At 39.1% G+C, this 21,872-nt stretch overlaps 1 protein-coding gene across 1 annotated transcript in view; it reads left to right on the top strand.

Moving 5' to 3' along the window:
* The window catches only part of CAMK4 (calcium/calmodulin dependent protein kinase IV), a 265,759-nt gene that overhangs the window by 231,826 nt on the left and 12,061 nt on the right, over positions 1 to 21,872 (top strand). The window contains exons 9-11 of the mRNA XM_003259823.3: positions 11,695 to 11,770; positions 16,733 to 16,859; positions 21,159 to 21,311. Of these exons, the coding sequence (XP_003259871.1) occupies positions 11,695 to 11,770; positions 16,733 to 16,859; positions 21,159 to 21,311 (356 nt within the window). The remainder of the gene's footprint in view (positions 1 to 11,694; positions 11,771 to 16,732; positions 16,860 to 21,158; positions 21,312 to 21,872) is intronic.

The following is a 21,872-nucleotide window of genomic DNA, read 5'->3' on the forward strand; positions in this document are numbered from 1 at the left end:
AATCTTTTCCTCTGGGTTCCTAGGCCAAGCTAGGAAAAGGATAGAAGCAGAGAATTTCCTAATACTGCTTTTCTGCCTCCCTAGATAAATCCCCTCCGCCGTTCACTCTTCTCCCTCCTCCATCCTCCTTCCCAGAGGCATAGTTTAGAGAGCCTCTAGATGCTGGGCTCAAGATACAGTGGATTTTTGTGGCTCCCAGAAAACTCTGAATTCAAAACAAGCCTCTACAGTAAAAAAGAAAAAAAAAAAAAAATGCCAGCGTTTTCCCCTAGCTCTAATAGGGACAATAATTCTGGAAAGTCAGATTCAGGCTTTCAGATGCAAATAGATCTTTTCCCATATGTTTTGAATTGCTAAAAGAGAAAGAGTGGAAAGAATTTTGAAACAAACAAGACCCTGACCTATTGGATCTGCAGTCTGGCCTCTACCTGCCTCACAGGCACTGCTCATCCCACTTAGGCGTAGCTGGGTACTTGAGCCATGCTCTAGCCATGTTGGCTTCTTTCAGTTCCTCCAGTGCCCCTTGCTCCTTCCTGCTACAGGGTCTTTGCATAACTTTTTCCACTTGCAACTCTCGTCTCTTTTCCTTCAGCCTCTTCTGCATTCACCTAATTAACTTCTCTAGATCCTCTACATCTCAGTTCAAACTTTGTTTGCTCCAGTCACATGCCCTGACCTCTGTGACCAGGCCAACCCCGTACTAAAAATATTCTCCCTCCAAGCATTTCCAGTTATCACTTTGCATTTCTTCCTTTGATGTTTTTGATTAATGTCTACATCCCCCACCCAACTGTGAGCTCCTAGATGACAAAGACTTCTCCTCTTTAACTCGCTCATTATTCCCCTAGTACCTCCAAGTATAGTTGGCCCATCACACAGCAGGTGCTTAATAAATATTTGGTGATTTCTTTAATGAGTGAATGAATGAACCTGTTGATTTCATTCACCTTAGTATCCCTCAAATTTTTTCCAAAAGAGTTACTGATAGTGTGAAAGGTCTTCTGATGAAGAATGCCACTCTGGAGTTTTAACTCAGTAAGTAAGAAAGAATCATAAAACTCAACTAGGGCATTGACAAAATGAAAGTACGGTCAATGACCAAAATCATCCCTTTTAATTTTTCTTCTAGGAATTTAAGAAAAGAAGGCAAATTCAGCACCAATGGTCCCTATAAGTGTGCCCTAGGCCATATCTGATGCTTTTTATTTTAGGATCATTTCCAAAACTAGTTACAATGATTTTATTTGATAAAGTGAAATTCATCCCAATCTCTAGAGGGATACTCAGTCTCTAAATGTTTCAATGGTGCCATCATCTTATTTTTAAAAAGACTTAGATCTAAATGGTATGTTAATGAATATATAATATAAAGTTTGAATTTTTGTATAATTTTTATATTTAGTTAAACTTTCTGTTTTAAAAAGGAAGTCTGGCATCTTGGAAATTCTAAGACCGTTTACCAAACTTATTCTGCATTGAAGATTGGAGTATGAGGTTTTGTGGGAGCTCGGTATCATTTAGTGTTTTATGAGCAATAACATGAATGGTAAGATAATTTTAGGAAGTGGTAGACAGATTGGATTCACTTGGAACACAGCCAGAAAAATCAATAAATGATTATTTACTAATTCAGAAAAGATGATTCTAAGTCTTTTAAAATGCATTTTTAAAAACTGTTTTACAAATCAGCAAGAAAAAAAAGGAGGGGCAAAGGGCATGAATAGACAGTGCTCAAAAGAAGATATACAAATGGGAGAGAATCCACAGACCCTGTGTGTAGGAAGCAGATTGTTCCTGCAGGCCCCAGGAGACAGCCGAAAAACTCTGAAGACAAAGGACATAACCTCTTGGGAGCTCTAGGGCCCTACCTACCACCTGATCCTCCCTATACTACCACAGCTGATGCTCTCTTGAAAGTGCCACCTCCTGGCAGGAGGCCAACCAACACAAAACACTGCAATAAACAATTCTATAACCAAGGACCCTCACAGAGTCCATTTCACTTTCCTGCCACCTCCACTGGAGCAGGTGCTGCTATACATGGCTGAGAAACCTGAAGATGGTTTACATCACAAGACTCTGTGTAGACACCCCCCACTACCAGCCCAGACCCTGGCAGCTCCATTGGGTGGCTAGATCCAGAAGATTAATAACAAGCACTGCAGTTTGCCTCTCGGGAAGCCACATCCCTAGAGGAAGGAGGAGAGCACAGCATCAAGGGAGTATAGTGTGGGACAAAAGAATTTGAACAGCAGCCTTTTAGCCTCAGATCTTCCCTATGACATAGTCCACCCAAATAAGAAGGAACCAGAAAAACAATTCTGGTAATAGGACAAAACAAGGTTCTTTCACACTCTCAAAATATACCCCTAGCTTACCGGCAATGGATCCAAACCAAAAAGAAATCCCTGAATTGGCAGAAAAAAAATTCAGGTCGATCACTAAGCTAATCAAGGAGGCACCAGAGAAAGGTGAAGTCCAATTAAATGAGATCAAAAAAAGATATGAGATATGAAGGGAAAAATCTTCAGGGAAATAGCATAAATAAAAAAACAATCACAACTTCTGGAAATGACGGACACACTTAGAGAAATGCAAAATGCACTGGAAAGTCTCAGCGATAGACCTAAACAAGCAGAAGAAAGAACTTAAGAGCTCAAAGACAAAATTTTTGAATTAACCCAATTCAGTAAAGACGAAAAAAAGAATTTAAAAAAATGAAAAAAGCCTCCAAGGGGTTTGGGATTATGTTAAATGAACAAACCTAAAAATAATGGATATTTCTAAGGAAGAAGAAAAATCTAAAAGTGTTGAAAACATATTTGTGGGAATAGTTGAGGAAAACTTCCCTGGCCTTGCTAGAGATCTAGACATACAGGTACAGGAAGCTCAAAGAATACCTGGGAAATTTATCGCATAAAGATCAACACCCAGGCACATAGTCATAAGGTTATCTAAAGTCAAGACATAGGAAATAATCTTAATAGCTGTGTATTCTATGGAAGTGGGCATCGAAAATGATTTATAGTCTAGGGACCCGAAAGTTAAGAATTACCATTACATTAAAAGACTGTATCTAAACTCAAAGAGAACATGAGAAGTCAGGAGAGGACAGTGGGGACAATCTCTTGAGATTTGATTTTATCAGCCATCTCAAGCCAAAATATATTTGGTTAACTTTGATTTAAGTAAGTGGTTGCCATAATCCTCAACTTAGTTTACATGTATAGAATACACAGACAGTTTTCTGGTGATGTTATTTAATATCACACACTATGTATCTAATGGGTGATATAAAAAACTTAACAGGAGTCTTCCTTCTCTTTCCTTGCTGATAGCCTTGGATCCTGAGTGATGAGTCAATTGGCTTTTGTGAACACTCCAAAACCAAGGACATAGCCCCTACTATCGCTGACAGCTTTAGTTGTTAGAATATTGTCCTGTATATTGAGCCAGAAATCTGTGCCTTGCAACATCCACTCACAATTCCTAATTCTGCCTTGTGGAGTTTTCTCTACTGTTTGAATTTCTGTAAATAATAAATGTTCCTTCTCTTCTCTCTGGCCTACTAATGGTGGTGTTGCCTAAGGATCAGTCTGGATAGCACTTAAGGCAGTGCTAAGAGGCAAATTCATAGCCTTAAATCCCTATGTCAAAAAGTTTGAAAGAGCACAAACAGACAATCTAAGGTCAAACCCCAAGGAACTAGAGAAACAAGAACAAACCCAACTCAAACCCAGCAGAGAAAAAGAAATAACTAAGATTAGAGCAGAGCTAAATGAAATGGAAACAAACCAAAAAAATTACAAAAACAAATGAAACTAAAAGCTGGTTCTTTAAAATAATAACAAAAAAAGATAGATCATTAGCAAGATTCACCAAGAAAAGAAGAGAGAAGATCCAAATAAGCTCAATTTGAAACAAAACAGGAGATATTACAACCAATACCACAGAAATGCAAAAGATCATTCAGGGCTACTGTGAACACCTTTATGTGCATAAACTAGAAAACCTAGAGGAGATGGATAAATTCTTGGAAATAAACCACCCTCTTAGATTAAACCAGGAAGAAATAGAAACTCTGAACAGACCAATAAGAAGCAGCAAGATTGAAATGGTAATTTTAGAAATTGCCAACAAAAAAGTCCAAGACCAGATGGATTCATAGCTGAATTCTATCAAACATTCAAAGAAGAATTGGGACCAATCCTATTGACACTATTCCAAAAGATAAAGAGGGAATCCTCCCTAAATCATTCTATGAAGCCAGTGTCACCCTAATACCAAAACCAGGAAAGGACATAACCAAAAAGAAAACATCAATATTCCTGATGAATATAGAAGCAAAAATCCTTAACAAAATACCAGCTAACTGAATTCAATGGCATATCAAAAAGATAATCCACCATGATCAAGTGGGTTTCATACCAGGGATGCAGGGATGGTTTAACATATGCAAGTCAATAAATGTGATACACCACATAAACAGAATTAAAAACAAAAATCACATGCTCATCTCAATAGACCCAGGAAAAGCATCTGACAAAATCTAGCAATGCTTTATGATTAAAACTATCAGCAAAATCAGCATAGGAGGGTCATACCTTTATATAATAAGACTCATCTGTGACAAACTCAAAGCTAACATAACACCAAATGGGGAAAAGTTGAAAGCATTCCCCCTGAGAAGTGGAGCAGGACAAAGATGCCCACTGTCACCACTTCTATTCAACATAGTACTGGAAGGCCTAGCCAGAGCAATCAAACAAGAGTAAGAAAGAAAAGGCATCCAAATCGGTAATGAGGAAGTCAAACTGTCAGTTTGCTGGTGATATCATTGCATACCTACAAAACCCTAAAGACTCCTGCAAAAAGCTCCTAGATCTGATAAACGAATTCAGCAAAATTTCAGGATACAAAATTAATGTACACAAATCAGTAGCACTGCTATACACCAACAGCAATCAAGATGAGAATCAAATAAAGAACTCAGCCCCTTTTACAATAGCTGCAAAAAATTTAAATACTTAGGAACAAACCTAACCAAGGACATGAAAGACCTCTCTATGAGGAATTCTATAAAGCACTGCTGAAGGAAATTATAGATGACACAAACAAATGGAAACATGTCCCATGCTCATGGATGAGTAGAATCAATATTGTGAAAATGACCGTACTGCCAAAGCAATCTACAAATTCAATACAATTCCCATCAAAATACCACCATCGTTTATCACAGAGTTAGAAAAAACTATTCTAAAATTCATATGGAACCACAAAAGAGCCTGCATAGCCAAAGCAAGACTAAGCAAAAAGAACAAATCTGGAGGCATCACATTACCTGACTTTATACTGTAAGGCCATAGTCACCAAAACAACATGGTACTGGTATAAAAATAGGCACATAGCTCGATGGAACAGAATAGAGAACCCAGAAATAAAGCCAAATACTTACAGTCACTGATCTTTGACAAAGCAAACAAAAACAAAGCGGGGAAAGGATCCCCTATTAGACAAATGGTGATGGGATAATTGGCAAGCCACATGTATAAGAATGAAACTGGATCCTCATCCCTCACCTTATACAAAAATCAACTCAAGATGTAACAAGGACTTAAATCTAAGACCTAACACCATAAAAATTATAGAAGATAAATCAGAAAACCCTCCTGTAAATTAGCTTAGGCAAAGACTTCATGACCAAGAACCCAAAAGCAAATGCAGCTTTGTTTTTACAAAGATAAATAGATGGGACTTAATTAAACTAAAAAGTTTCTGCACAGCAAAAAAAAAAAAAAAAAAAAACAGCAGAGTAAACAGACAACCCACAGAGTGGGAGAAAATCTTCACAATCTATACATCTGACAAAAGACTAATATCCAGAATCTACAAGGAACTCATACAAATCAGCAAGAGAAAAACAAACAATCCCATCAAAAAGTGGGCTAAGGACATGAATAGACAATTCTCAAAAGAAGATATACAAATGGCTAACAAACATATGAAAAAAGTGCCCAACATCACTAATGATCAGGGAAATGCAAATCAACACCACAATGCAATGCCACCTTACTCCTGCAAGAATGGCCATAATCAAAAAATCAAAAAATAATACATGTTGGTGTGGATGTGGTAAAAACGGAACACTTCTAAGCTGTTGGTGGGAATGTAAACTAGTACAACCACTATGGAAAACAGTGTGGAGATTCCTTAAAGAACTGAAAGTAGAATTACCATTTGATCCAGCCATCCCATTCCTGGATATCTACTCAGAGGAAAAGAAGTCATGTGAAAAAGAAACTTGCCCAAATGCCTATCAATCAATGAGTTGGTTGAGAAAATGTGATACACACACACACATGCACACATATATCATGGAATACTACTCAGCCATAAAAAGGAGTGAAATAATGACATTTGCAGCAACCTGGATGGAATTAGAGACCATTATTCTAAATGAACTAACTCAGGAATTAAAACCAAACATCATATGTTCTCCCTCAGAAGTGGGAGATAAGCTATTTGAATGCAAAGGCATACAAATGATACAAATGGACTTTGGGGACTCAGGGGAAAGGGTGGGAGGGGGGTGAGGGATAAAAAACTACACATTGGGTGCAGTGTACAATGCTCAGGTGATGGGTGCACCAAAATCTCAGAAATCCCCACTAAAGAAATTTTCCATGTGACCAGACACCTCCTATTCTCCCAAAACTACTGGAAAAAAAATAAAAATATCAAGAAAACTGTTTTATACCTTAAAATGGTTTTCTTCTTCTATTTTGTTTGTTTTGATAATGAGGTGAGAAAAGATGTGAAGGACAGCCAGAATGCTTATACCATTAAAAGATATATTAATTGATGTTTTTTCTTGAACTAAATTGAAAGTAGCCAACTTTCTTGCTCTAAGAAGATCTCAAGTTATTAGAATTACCTGCAAGGGCGTTTGATACTTAGGAGACTTGAAGCTGGGGTGCTAGATCCTGAACTTTATTATACAAAAATCTTCTGGCTCTTGGAAAGGCCTATCTAGATTACTAGAGTGTGTTCTACTGGTTCTGAACAAAGTCAATGCCATATTAACTAGTAATTCAAAATATTAGGCTGGGTACAATGGCTCATGCCTGTAATTCCAGCACTTTGGGAGGCTGAGGCAGGTGGATCACAAGATCAGGAGTTCGAGCCCAGCCTGACCAACATGGTGAAACCCCATCTCTATTAAAAATACAAAAATTAGCTGGGTTTGGTGGTGTGTGCTTGTAATCCCAGCTACTTGGGAGGCGGAGGCAGGAGAATCGCTTGAACCCAGGAGGCAGAGGTTGCAGTGAGCCGAGATCGTGCCACTGTACTCCAGCCTGGGTGACAGAGCGAGACTCCGTCTCAACAACAACAACAACAAAAATTAGCTGGGTATGGGGGCAGGCACCTGTAATCCCAATTACTCAGGAGGCTGAGGCACAAGAAGCGCTTGAACCCAGGAGGCGGAGGTTGCAGTAAGCAGAGATCGTGCCATTGGGCTCTAGTCTGGGCAACAAGAGTGAAACTCCATCTAAAAAAAAAATATATATATATATTTGAAAGTTGAAAATGATATCTAATTGTGTCTAGGTGTTTTGACTTTGTTTCACCCCAATTTTTTATGATTTTCAAAATAAGTTATTTTAAAAACAATTATTTTTAAGATAAATTTATTATGGATGGCATAAACATTTTTTATTCCTTTTGTCTATTAACTTCACTATGGGACGTTTAACTTTTTACATGGCAAATTTACTCACATTGCAGTACAATGCTTCACAAAGAAATAAATTTTTGGAGAGTAAGGTTGCACCCAGTGCTGTGACAGATCAGAACGTGCCATGTCAGGTATGAAACTCAGACTCCCTGTATAGTGGATCCAAAAAGCAGTTTGTGGCAAACTATTCATTTTCCTTAGAGTTCTTTGGCTGGAAGCTATTAGCAATGCCTAGAGAAAACATCTGACCCTTGCCAGTATGTGTCTCTGGCTTGCACACAGTGGGAGGGTTGATTTCACTAGAGCCAACAGGATGAGTCCCCACCGGGCAGCATACACAGTAGCTGTTGCAGCAGAAGAAATGAGAAATGCAACAGGTCTGCAGGTTAAAATGCTTGTTCTTGTCCTCTGTTCTTGTTGAATGATCAGTAACACATCCTTTACTAATAATATAATGGGTAGCAGGTTAAAACTCAAAGTTGACTTGGAAATCAGCTGTTTGGATTCATTTACAGTTTAGAGGTAAAAAACCAAGATCCAGAAAATGTAAAAGACTCTCCCAACATATTTCTGTATTTATGTTTAAATGTCAGTATGGGGCTTGATAGCATATCAGACCGGATAAGATTCACTGATGTGAAGACCTGCATGGAGAAGGACTAATGCATGTTGAATATGCATGCTCAATATGTGTGCATTTGGCTCCTTGACTGGAATAGCTCCCAGAGACAAAAATAGGCAATAGCAGCCTTCCTGCAATGGCAGCATAATCTGAGTTCCCCTTTACAAGCGAAAGTTCTCTGTCAGGGCTGTTGGGCTCAAAGACACTTTCTGTGGGTACAGATTGCCCCAGAGAATGAAAGCTAACCTGACAGAGTGAATGATGGTAGTTGGTATCAGCCATGCATGTTTCTTAATTTTGTTAATTAAACCTTAAAAGAAAAGTTTTCTAGGAATAATTCATCTATAGATTAAAAAAAGCTTTTTGGCTACAGATACAGTTCCTTAGGGGGTGCATCTTGCTGAATTGCTGTATAGAGTGCTAGAATGCACACCCTTCTTTGATCGTACAGGTTCTTTACCTCATATAGGGGGCACTTCAAAAAGTTTGTCAGAAAATGGTGAAAATGATGAAAAAATATAAACTTTATATCTCAACATAAACTGCATCAAGGTCCAGACACTTTTGTAAGTGATAACACCACCCATTTAGTCTATCCCTAGAGAACTGAGGATCCTGGGAATTTAACCATGTCAATGCAGTCTTTTTTACATTATTAACTGAAAAAACAATAAGTGTTCCTTATCGAGATTGTAAGATAAGGAAACAAAAAGAAGTCAGAAGGAACCAAGTTACTACTGTAAGGTAGATGCCTGATGATTTTCTATTGAAAGTCTCACCAAATTGTCCTTGTTTGGTAAGAGGAATGAGCTTGAGCATTTTTGTGGTGGAGAAGGATTCTCTGGTGAAGGTTTCATGGGAATTTTTCTGCTACAGCTTTGGCTAACTCTCAAAACAGTCTCATATGAAACACGTTATTTTTCTTTGGCCCTCCAGAAAGTCAACAGGCAAAATGCCTTGAGCATCAAAAAAAAAAAAACATTGCCATGACACTTGCTCTTTACCAATCTGTTTTTGCTTAGCCTGGACCACTTCTACCTCTTGGTAGCCATTGCTTTGATTGTGCCTTGTCTTCAGGATTATACTGGTAAAGCCATGTTTTATCTCCTGTTACAATTCTTTGAAGACTCAGGCTCAGGATTTCAATCCCACTTGTTTAAAATTTCCATTGAAAGCTCTATTTTTATCTGCATCGATCTAGATGCAACAGTGTTGTCACCCATCGAGTGGAAACTTGGCTCAACTTTTAATTTTTCAGTCAGAATTGTGTAAGCAGAATTCACCGATGTCCGTGATGTTGGCTATTGTTTCTGCTGTTGCCAGTCCTCTTCAATTAGGCCATGAGCAAGATTAATTTTTTTCTCAAAAAATGATGTGGATGATCTGCCACTGTGGGCTTTGTCTTCAACATTGTCTTATCCCTTCTTAAAATGAGTTATCCGCTTGTGTACTGTTAATTTCTTTAGAACATTGTCCCCACAAACTTTTCATAAAGCCTCAGTGATTTTGCCATTCTTCCACCCAAGCTTTACCATAAATTTGATGTTTGTTCTTGCTCCAGTTTTAGCAGAATTCATGTTGCTCAGATAGAGGCTCTTTTCAAACGGAAGTCTTAGCCTTTTTAGTGTCTCAGACTAGATCCTGTTTGGACATGTTATGACAAGTTAGTATAAGTTTATTTTGGTACAAAACATTGTGAGATTCATGCATAACTTTTTATAATATGCATTTACCATGAACTTTTTGAAGACTCCTCATATTTTATGTAACCCAGCTTCTACAGGGAAATTGGAACATGATGAGAGCTAAGGGATAGTTTGGGAAGAGGTCAGTGGAACGCGCACAGTATTCCTTCCTGTATGGTAAATCCACAGTCCCATGAGGATAGCCTCCTTCCAGAGGTCACTTTTTTTCTTTCTTTTATTTATTTATTTATTTTTTTGAGACGGAGTCTTGTTCTGTTGCCCAGGTTGGAGTGCAGTGGCGCCATCTCTGCAACCTCCACCTCCTGGGTTCAAGCTATTCTCCTGCCTCAGCCTCACAAGTAGCTGGGATTACAGGCACCTACCATCATGCCTGGCTAATTTTTTTGTATTTTTAGTAGAGACAGGGTTTCACCATGTTGGCCAGGCTGGACTTAAACTCCTGACCTCAGGTGATCCACCTGCCTCGATCTCCCAAAGTGCTAGGGTTACAGGTGTGAGCCACTTCGCCCAGCCCCAGAGCTCATCTTGATAGGCAACAGTGAATGTGACATTTCCAGCCAGCATGGACAGAGAATCCTGTTTACTTGCATTCCAACCCCCCATCCCAGAGAATGGGGTGGTGTCCTCATCCCCAAGGCCTTCCTCAAGCAGCCATCAGCATTAATCAAGAAGCTACTTCTTCAAGAACGCTGCTGGCACCTGCCGCACTTGTGTTCATAATCAAGAAAGGCCACTCTGGACAATAGGCCTGAGCTCTATTTCTCCATAGATGGTGGGGCTCTCACTTTCCCTTTTCTTCTGTTGTTAATTAGGCAAACAAATAACACCCTTACTACTCAGGGAAAGTGCCTGGATCCAGTTAATTACCCATTTTCACAAATCTAAGGTAATAAAAATATAAAAGATACTGCTATTCTCCACACCAGGGCTATTTTATGGCTGAGAAAGCCTTCCTTTTTCACAACTGCAGGCAGAACTAATACTAGCTGCCTCACTGTGCACAAATAAGTTCCCCTTTCTCAGTTCATGACCTGAAGCTGATTGGGATCAGCTGCTCTCTGGAGACCTACATGCATCTCTCAATGCCAGGACATGTGCCAGGACACCTCCTAGCTCCTGCTGCAACTGTCCAGACTAGATACTTGTCAACCCTCCTCACCATCTGCGCTGGTTCCCACCCTGCACACTGTCAGACCCACACACTTGCTGACACACCCTGCTCCCAGCAGGTCTAGATCTTAAGGCAGCATACTTGTGACTTTTTTCTCCCTTATTATGCTTAACTTTCATTTCTTTCTTTTCTTTGTACAAAGCTCCCTTTGAAGTACTGCATTTTTGTAGCAGACATACAGCTCTATCTACTTGATTTGAGTAGTATCGTGATATTCTGACATAGAATATTAAAGTTAATAGTGTTATTTTATGCATCCCAAACACAGATGCACTATAATCTCTCCTACTAAAATAGACATAAGTATTTATAGCTTCATACTGTGGTTTGGGGAGAGAAGATTGGTTATAAAACTGATCAGGAATTTTTTTTGATCAATTTGTTTCTTTCCCATTGCTTGATATTAAAATATAAATATTGACTAAGCTCTAATTTAACACAATTTTCACTTTTTCTGCAGCACCTGAAATTCTTAGAGGTTGTGCCTATGGACCTGAGGTGGACATGTGGTCTGTAGGAATAATCACCTACATCTTGTAAGTGAAGAAAAGCAATATTTATGTAAACTATTCACCTTTCTGTGACATTTTCTAGATACCTCTAATTCTCATAAAAAGCATAAAGATTACTTTTTGCCTTTTTGTGATTTTCTGTTACATACTAAATGCAGTTAGTGATAGAATTTCCTGAAAATGAACATTGCTTTTTATTTTGTAATTTTCTTGAGACTGGAGTTCTTGTCCAGGGCTCTCCTATGTCTATATCCACGATGTAATGTACAGCAGATTTAGGGAACAATTTACTACTTGACAATAGTAAAGAATATGAGCCCAAGACCACCTGTGTAAACTTGCTCTTATTTTACTCATTTGCATCTCATATAAAATTGTTAGACTTAGTCCTTTTAAAAGGGCAAATGACTATTCAATTTCTTAAGCAATTTCAAACTGGTATATTTCTTATCAGGAATATTTTAAATGCATTTTTAGCTATCAATTTTGTTTCTTATTTCTGTTAGGTTTTCAAGGGTCTTAAATTTAACACCCTACACAAATTTCTTGGGGAAAATAATGAGTGAAATATTTTAATCCCTGGTATCCCTAAATCCATTCCTGAGCTCCTGTCTGACAAGAAATAAGGAGTTTCATGAAATTTGCCAAAGACATGGTGGAACTGCAGGTGGTGATGAAAAAAATCAACCAAATAGAAGAGCGTCTGAGAAGGAAGAATACTGTAGAACAACTGGAAAATAAGATACCGATGCTTTCAAGAGTTTAGTTCAAAACAAGGAGACTTAGTTGCCATTTAGAGAGTACAACAAAGTTAGTTGTTGGAATGCATAATATTCTAATTTAGAGAAATTTTGAAGGGTTTGAAAGTAGGTATACTAGTCTACCTGGGCTGACATAACAAAATATATAGACTGGGTGGCTTAAATAACAGAAAGTTATTTTCTCACTGTTTTGAGGGGCTGGAAGTCCAAGACCAGGGTGTCAGCACAGTCAGCTTCTGCTGAGGGCCGTCTCCTGACTTGCGGATGGCCACCCTCTCACGGTGTCCTCACATGGTGGGGAGAAAGAGAGAGCAAGCTCTGTGGATTCTTTTCTTATGAGGGGACTAATCCCATGAGGAAGACCCCACTCTCATGACCTCATCGAAACCTGATTGCCTCCCAAGGGCTCCATCTCCAAATACTATCTCATTGGGAGCTGGGGCATCAACATATGGATTTTGGGGTTGGAGGGGGAATACAATTCAGTCCATAGCAGAATGCTTTTAATGAAAGTTGTTTTTAATTTAATAGTGATCTTAAAAAATTCAATGTCCAGGTGATATGGACTAGGAATGGGCTAACTGTGGTAGGGCCCACAAGCATGTTAGCAAACTCTAAGTTTACCTGATATACAATGGTTGATGGCAAAGACAAAAAGGTTTAACAAGCAACTGATAAAATAGCCATCCACTAATATGTAATACAAAAAGATATTTTGTGTGCTCAATTCCTTGTGTCTTTAGAAAAGCTTGAGAGGGGCCGGGCACAGTGGCTCACACCTGTAATCCCAGCACTTTGGGAGGCCGAGACGGGTGGATCCATGAGGTCAGGAGATCGAGACCATCCTGGCTAACATGGTGAAACCCCATCACTACTAAAAATATAAAAAATTAGCAGGGTGTGGTAGTGGGCGCCTGTAGTCCCAGCTACTCGGGAGGCTGAGGCAGGAGAATGGCGTGAACCCAGGAGGCGGAGGTTGCAGTGAGCCGAGATCGTGCCACTGCACTCCAGCCTGGGTGACAGAACTCTGACTCAAAAACAAAAACAAAACAAAGGAAAAAGAAAAGCTTGAGAGGAATTTGGAGAGGTAAAGAATCGTGTTTTTGTCCCCAAAATGTAGGTTTGCCCCTAAAGTATAAATATACCCAATTTATGTACCAATGTACCAAGAATTGGAAGGTACATTGTTGAAATGTAATGGGAGGCATTAAGTATTAATGATACGAAAGAACTTGGAGAGATGGAAGTAGGAAATTAAGTTGCATTTACCCAGAAAAATTGGAATGTGGAATGCATAAAACTTAATGATATCACTGACATGGGAAAATGAAGGGAAAAATATAATTACTTGAGAAATATTTTATTGTAACCCTGAAGATAGTTCTAAAAATCTGTCCTATCCTCTAGTCCATTACCAAATTATACAAACTATTTTATATATTTCTTTTATCTTTATACATTTAAGGTAATTAATTAATAGGTTTAGTTGAAAGTAAGAGTGGTAGCCTCCAAAATGAAAACAACAGTGCTGCTTACAACTAATATTCTTTAGTTTTTGGCTAACTTCTGTCAGGCCCTAAGCCTGAGGACGTTTTATTTACTCTGTAGTTCTTTAATAATTGGTGAAGTCCACTGGCACGGTCAACTGGCACATTTTCTCTAGTGGGTTGTGCAACTTGATCTCTGTATCTTCTTTATTAGATTGATTTAATGTACACTTAGTGGCCTGCTGGGCACCTGAGATTATGACCTCTAACATCTCACTCATTTCACCAGAGTGGCTTGGAGACAGACAGAGTAGAGTACAGAAGTAACCAAATGAAGAATTAGAACTAAAGATCCATTTTGTTAATGCTTCCTGGGAAAGTAAATCTTACAATGAAGCTACATTATAAGCTTCAGTCAGATTCTTTCTTCTGTCTTCCAAATGTTGAGGCATTTGCTTTACCGATACTTGTCTGTATGTACATAAACTCTGGGGCTGTTTTTTTTTTTAATAAAGCCATGAATAGGCATTGGATTCTTCCTATCAGTGTAAAGAATTCTGTTACCTCTTTTGTCCTTCTTCTTGTGGCTACTGCTGCATTTTAACTTCACTCTTTGCTTCTTTTTTTTTTTTTTTTTTTTTGTGTGTGTGTGTGTGTGTGTATGTGTTTTGAGATGAAGTCTTGTTCTGTCTCCCAGGCTAGAGTGCAGTGGCACAATCTTGGCTCACTGCAACCTCCGCCTTGGGTTCAAGCGATTCTTCTGCTCCAGCCCCCCAAGTACCTGGGATTACAAGCTCGTGCCACCATGCCCAGCTAATTTTTTGTATTTTTAGTAGAGATGGGGTTTCACCATGCTGGCCAGCCTGGTCTCAAACTCCTGACCTCAGGTTCCACCTGCCTCAGCCTCCCAAAGTGCTGGGATTACAGGTGTGACCCACCGCACCTGGCCCACTCTTTCCTTCTTAAGAGTTCTAGCATGTCACCACCAGGCTATTGATATGGCCTTGCTATTTCTAAGAATGCCATTAGGCTGAAAATGAAGGCCATTCTATTTTTTCTCCCAGGAATTCTCGTATCTTTACCTTTTATACCTAAACCCTCTGCCCCTACAGACAAAAGCTGCAGGACTGGGCCTTATGATATGATCAGAAATCAGATAACATCAGAGATTCAAACTCTCTCCTTCAGCTTTCAACACTACAGTTCTGCCCTAAGGCTCGAAGTTGACACCTTTTACCTCTGTCACCAAAGCAAAAAGTCACTGATAGGATTGAAATGAGAGAAAAGGCATTTGAGCACTATAACCCTTCAGTGATCATTTTTGTTTCTAGATTTTCAGAAAGGGAAATATAAGGAAACTCCCAAACTAAGTCTAGAAAGCTGGCTCATTTCTCCATGACTAACTGCAACAGGCCCTAGGTTTCTAGTGTTGTGGAGAGCAGGGCAGGGCAGGCAAGGCCAGACTCTCTCATTGTCAAGGTGAGGACGTGTGCCCCGTCTCACCTTAGGCTGCTCTTCCACAGGGGGGTCAGGAGCGGGATTCTCTGTGCAGACTTCTCAGTAGGGAAGGGGAGAATGCATTGGCCCAGGCCTCTGCACTGTCAGGCCTTACATTTTTCGCGCTGTCTCCAGAATATCTGGAAGAGACAAACATTCCCATTGGGACATTCTGTGAGCAAAAGGACATACAAAACTGCTTCTTTCTAAAAACTCATTGTGTTAGGATGCAGTTTAATTTTTCATGCTATGTACCGACCTGGCCAGCTTGAGTGAAGCCTTTGGGAAAATGTCTTTTATTCATCCTCCCTCCCACCCTCATTTTTTTTCAAATGGAACACATGCAACACATGCCCTGGCATGGGCTTTTTTAAGCAGTTCTCTCTTGGCCGCTACTGATTTTAGAACTTCCACCCGTCTATAAACAGTGGATACTTGGTGGTCCCAAACAACTCGCTTTTCCTTTCTCTCTTGTTAAGATGCCCAAGAGAGTTCTCTGTCCCTTTTATCCCACTTTTCCCATTCATTTTTAAGTTGACTCCATAGTAGAAAATGATACAAAGAATGAGGTAAATTGAGGGTGCTCATCTCTTTGGCTGCATCTGGTGACTATATTAATCTTATACATCTTTTAAGGTCATTCCCTGACAATAGTTTCAGTTTCTGTCTTTGTTCACTCTGAAATCCAAACTGGAATGGAATGGAAATATCATAAAGCTTTACTCATTTCTATGGAGGATTTCATATAATAGGGCAGAATAAAAATAAGTGAAAATTTCTAATTTCCACTTGTTAATTTCTTTACTCTCAAAATCCCAGCTCTTCCCTTTCATACTAAATTGGAAGTCTGTTCTATCTCTGTCTGCCTGTCTGTCTGTCTTCTCAATACCTGTCAAAAAATCCATGGAAAGGCTTTAGCATAATGTCTGTAATGTTAGCTATTATTATTATTGTTCTTCTGTATAATAATAATATTATTACACAATAATTATAATTATTATTATAGCTTTTTGTAGAAATCCTAAGTTGGTTTTATATTAATTCCTACTTTCTGAGGACTTGATTGTGTGTTTACACTATAAATAGTGAATTATAATAAGGCAATTGCATACTTAAGCTGAGTAGACTTGCTTCCATAGCAGGAAGCAGTGAAAAAGAACAGTCCTGAATTCCTACAGAAATTTGATGAAATATACTTGAGCTTTTAAAGACATTTTATTCTCTATATTTTGTTCCTCTAGACTTTGTGGATTTGAACCATTCTATGATGAAAGAGGCGATCAGTTCATGTTCAGGAGAATTCTGAATTGTGAATATTACTTTATCTCCCCCTGGTGGGATGAAGTATCTCTAAATGCCAAGGACTTGGTAAGTGTAACCAAAACAAAATGAAACAAAATGAAATAAATTTATTTTTACGAATTAATGGGCAGTACAATTTTTTAAAATTTTACCCTTATTAATGCCATATTTTCTTTCAATTTTAAAGTATTTTTAATAAAATTAGTTCATTAATACATTTTCCTTAGAGAATAAAGACTAGATATGTTTTTGACTCATCACTAGTTGAATTATCGTAAACTACCATTACTACAATATTAATGAGCTTTTACTACCTGATAAGCATAAAAACCTTGCTTATGAAGAAAGCTGTGCTGGGTGAATTCAAACACAATTTACACAGAATTCTGTTTTAACATGGCTTGCAGTTGCCTAGAATTTAGATAAACTTCATTTCTTTTTTGTTTGTTTGTTTTTGAGACAAGGTCTCACTGTCACCCAGGCTGGAATGTAATGGCGTGATCATGGCTCACTGCAGCCTCCAACTCCTGGGCTTAAGCAATCCTCCCACCTCAACCTCCTGAGTAGCTGGGACACAGGTGCATGACACCACACCCAGCTAATTTTTAAAAGTTTTTTGAAACATGGGGTCTTGCTATGTTGCCCAGGCTGGTCTCAAACTCCTGCCCTCAGGCGATCCTCCCACTGTGGCCTCCCAAAGTGCTGGGATTACAGGTGTGAGCCACTGCACCCAGTCTAGATATACTTCAAGTAAAACAATATTGCTCCCTGAAATTTCATCAAATTTATTAAAATATCCTGATAGTAACATAAGTCCCATTATGCATCGTTGGCATTATAAAAATGTTCCACTGTGTTAATAGTTCATTTTGTTTGTTTGTTTTTACATTGCTTCTCACTTAAGTTAATATTGACATTTGTTTGCATTCAGGAAATCCATACCTTCTGGGGAGGTCACTCACCTCTTATAAAATAAAGAGGATGCTAACATGAGATTGAAACATTTCTCATCAATCAACTAGAGAACAACCACACAGACATAATCAAAAGCTGACTTTTGAATCATAGAAGGTTAGATGTAGAAGAGGTCTTAGGAGGCATCTAGTCCTCCTCTCATTTTAAAGATGAGAATGCTAAAGACCAGAGAGGTGAAATGACTGCTAAGGTCATACAGCTTCCCAGCAGAAAGACATTATTAGGGCTGATCCAGTTGTCCAGACTCCCTTTCCTGTGCTCTTTTTTCTTCAAGCATTTCTTCCTTACCCTCTTTGTTCCTTCATGGAACAGATTCCCTAAGGCTCATGGCTTTTCCAGCATGACTGGGAAGAGAAAGTCAGTGTGTGTGATGTGTGATGTATAGACATGTCATTGCAAATCCTTCCTCAAGTCATACCCCATGCTCCTAAACACCCCTTGAATCCATCCAGTTCTCGCCTCCGGACCACTGCCCCAACCTCCTATCTGATCTCCCTGCCTCTTCTCATGCCTTTCTCAAATACAGTCTGCACAAGATCCAGAGGGATGGTCTTATAAATAAATCGCATCATGTCCTTGACCTGCTTTAAGAATCTTAGGAAAAAATCCAAAACCCATAACAAGATCTACAGGACGCTGCCTGGTCTGGGGCCTGCCACTCTCTCCTATGCCATCACTCACTTCACATCTCTCTCCTTTGATCACTTTTCACTGTAGTGCACCACACTTCTAGTTTCTCATCAGCATAGCTCAGGATATTGCCATGGCTCTTTCTTCTGCTCTGTAATGTTCTTTCTTCCTCCCCACCTTCTTCTCCATTACACATACGCATGTACACACACACACGCGCGTGCGCACACACACACACGCATACACACACACACACCCCTGGGTAACACTTATTCTCAAGCCCTAGCTGCCGCTAGACATCCTTTGGGAGGCATAGTCGGCCTTCCCCTTCAGTCCCTCCCACCTACAGTTGGTTCCTTCTGCCAAAATCTTCCTTTACCCCCTGCACTCCCCAGTTCATAACAGTCATCACTTATATATTTAATGGTCCTCCCTAATTAGATTTTAAGCTCTGGGTCAGGACAAAGCGTGTGTACCCAGACCTTACAACCTCATAGGCATATAGGACAGACTCAGTAAATGTTTATTGGATGAAACAATGGATCCGGAAGTACACCATGAAGTTTCAGAGTCTGACACACCTCGATTTAAGTTCCCTCTTTGTCATGTCCTGGAAGTGTAACCTTGGGCTCATGATCTAACCTTGCTATGCTTTAGTTTTCTCATCTAGGATGATAATTGTACCTATCTCTAGGTTGTTGTGAGAATTAAGGAACATAATGTATGTTAAGTAACTAATATCAACTAACTTAATAATAGTACTCTTATTTAGCCCTCTTTCCATTTCTTTTCACCCTTAATAAATATTAAGTGAATAAAAGGGTTAGCTTTGATGTTCCTTCATTCGGCTAGATCCCATGTTAGTTTATCACTGCTTAAAACTTCAGAACTGGAAGAATCCTTGAGCTCCATAAATGTATACTCACTAGCAAAACCCACATCTGTTGTGTCATCGGCAGAGACTAAGTGCTGAGGAGTTGGGGAATTGGATGTAAGGGGTACTGCAGGGTAATGGCAAAGCTTTGAGTGTGATTCTGACCTTCAGAAAGTTTTCTAATAATTCAGTTAGGATTGTTATCAATATCTTCAAATGTAAAGATTAACAATGGTGTATATAAATTTTTGGTGCACATTGACTTTCAATAAATTCTTTGTATTTTTGTGAGGAAGATAGTAATGAGGAGGGAGAAGAGAAAAATGATTGGAAAGTAAAAAGAAAATACCTAATTGTCAAAAATGTTGTAAGGATTAGGGCTCATTTACATAAAATTATTAGTAGTCCTGTTCAATGGATAATAGCCATGACTACTATCAGATTTTTATTTACTACCATGCCTCCTTTCTCTTAACCATCCTACCTTCCTCCATGTCCTCTCAGATTTTAAACCTAAAAAGCCTCATGTCTCTGCCCAGTACAAATCTAGCCCAAACACACATTCTTTTGCAGAAAGGAAGTGAAGAGAGAACCAGATAGTATTTATTCCTCATTTGACTTGCCGCCTGATTTCCTTAGCCTATGTTCATGTCTCCTTAGGTAATTAGAGTTAGAAAAGACCTGAGACCTACAATCATTCAAAGCTCCTTATTTTACACATGACCAGGCCAAGGTACAGAGAGATTGACCACCTTGGAGACATCATGCTGTAGTGGCCAGAAGATGCGCTCTGACATACACAGACCTGAGTTTAAATACAGGCTTCATCAATTCCAAAGTGACTGACCTGAGACAAGTCACTAAATCTTTCTGAGCTTCCCTGCTTCCCTGCTTCCCTCATTTATGAATTGGCACCAGTAGTTCCAAATGATAAGGCTACTAAAAGATTACGTGAGTTTTTAAAAAGTTATATATGCATCTAAGAAGCAATTACAAAGGAATTAAAGTGGAAATAAGATTCTGTAAGGAAAGGGCCTGAGGGGGTGTCCACAGGCAAGTTATATATTTGTCTATATCTAGGGCCACAAAAGTAGCAAGTGGCATAACCAGGGCTTGAACACACTTCCTGACTCCCAATAGTCTCTACCTCATATCAGGTCACCCCTACTAAGCCCAGGACTGTGGATTATTTTATTTGCTGACCTTCCTGGCAATTTATTGACTGCCCATCCTCACAAGCAGGAGTAAACCTCCCAAGAATGGGCTGCCATTGATTGGATTCCATTCTTTAAGCAAATCATGCCCTCAAGCCACTAACTTCTTGGATTATAAAATGATTTTTAAACTCTGGGCTTAGTCCTTCAAGTACCCTCAAGGGGTTAGAAAGAACTATAAACCCCAAGATAGAAACATAAGGTAGTATTCCGTAAGTGCTGGGATACTCTCCCTTTTGTTCGCCATTTAATCCCCACAGAAAGAATGATGATGCATGAATCATTCCATTCTGTTACCATAGAGATGTACTTTAAGTTCTGAATTCTAGGTGATTGTGAAGCACAGCCCAGAATTATTTTGCTGGTTCTGCCTTCAAAGAACTTCCAGTCCACAGGCAAGTGAGGAGCTGTTTCTTGACTTCTGTTGGAAAGCCGTCTGCCACTTTCGGGGTCTCAGGTGGTACATGGCCCTGTCTTCTCATACGCCCTCAGCTACTGCTACCTGAAGCTGTTCCTACCTACAGTGGCCCCTGAGGACTTAAACAATTTTTTTCTAACATATATTTAGTGGTACTGCTGGGAAATGGAATAAGACCTGTAAGTTTGTAAGCTGAGGGCAAGCCCAGGTCATCCTAAAAACCTCGCTAAGTTTATGGTTCTTTATTATTTCAGGTCAGAAAATTAATTGTTTTGGATCCAAAGAAACGGCTGACTACCTTTCAAGCTCTCCAGCATCCGTGGGTCACAGGTAAAGCAGCCAATTTTGTACACATGGATACCGCTCAAAAGAAGCTCCAAGAATTCAATGCCCGGCGTAAGCTTAAGGTAAGATAGCATATATTTTGTTTTGTTTTGTTTTGTTTTCAAAAAATTTATCTCATCTTGATCTATCAATAACAGTTCTACCATTCTTCATCTAATGCGATTATCCATTTCTTTTTTTTTTTTGGTCCAACTTTATTGTTCCTGAAAAATTAGTATAATCTTTTATTATTATTATTATTAGTAGTAGTATTATTATTATACTTTAGGTTTTAGGGTACATGTGTACAATGTGCAGGTTTGTTACACATGTATCCATGTGCCATGTTGTTTTGCTGCACCCATTAACTCGTCATTTAGCATTAGGTATATCTCCTAATGCTGTCCCTCCCCCCTCCCCCCACCCCGCAACAGTCCCCAGAGTGTGATGTTCCCGTTCCTGTGTCTATGAGTTCTCATTGTTCAATTCCTACCTATGAGTGAGAACATGCAGTGTTTGGTTTTTTGTCCTTGCGATAGTTTACTGAGAATGATGTTTTCCAGTTTCATCCATGTCCCTACAAAGGACATGAACTCATCATTTTTTATGGCTGCATAGTATTCCATGGTGTATATGTGCCACAT

The sequence above is a fragment of the Nomascus leucogenys genome, chromosome 2 (genome assembly GCF_006542625.1).
Source record: "Nomascus leucogenys isolate Asia chromosome 2, Asia_NLE_v1, whole genome shotgun sequence".
Taxonomy (NCBI): Eukaryota; Metazoa; Chordata; class Mammalia; order Primates; family Hylobatidae; genus Nomascus; species Nomascus leucogenys.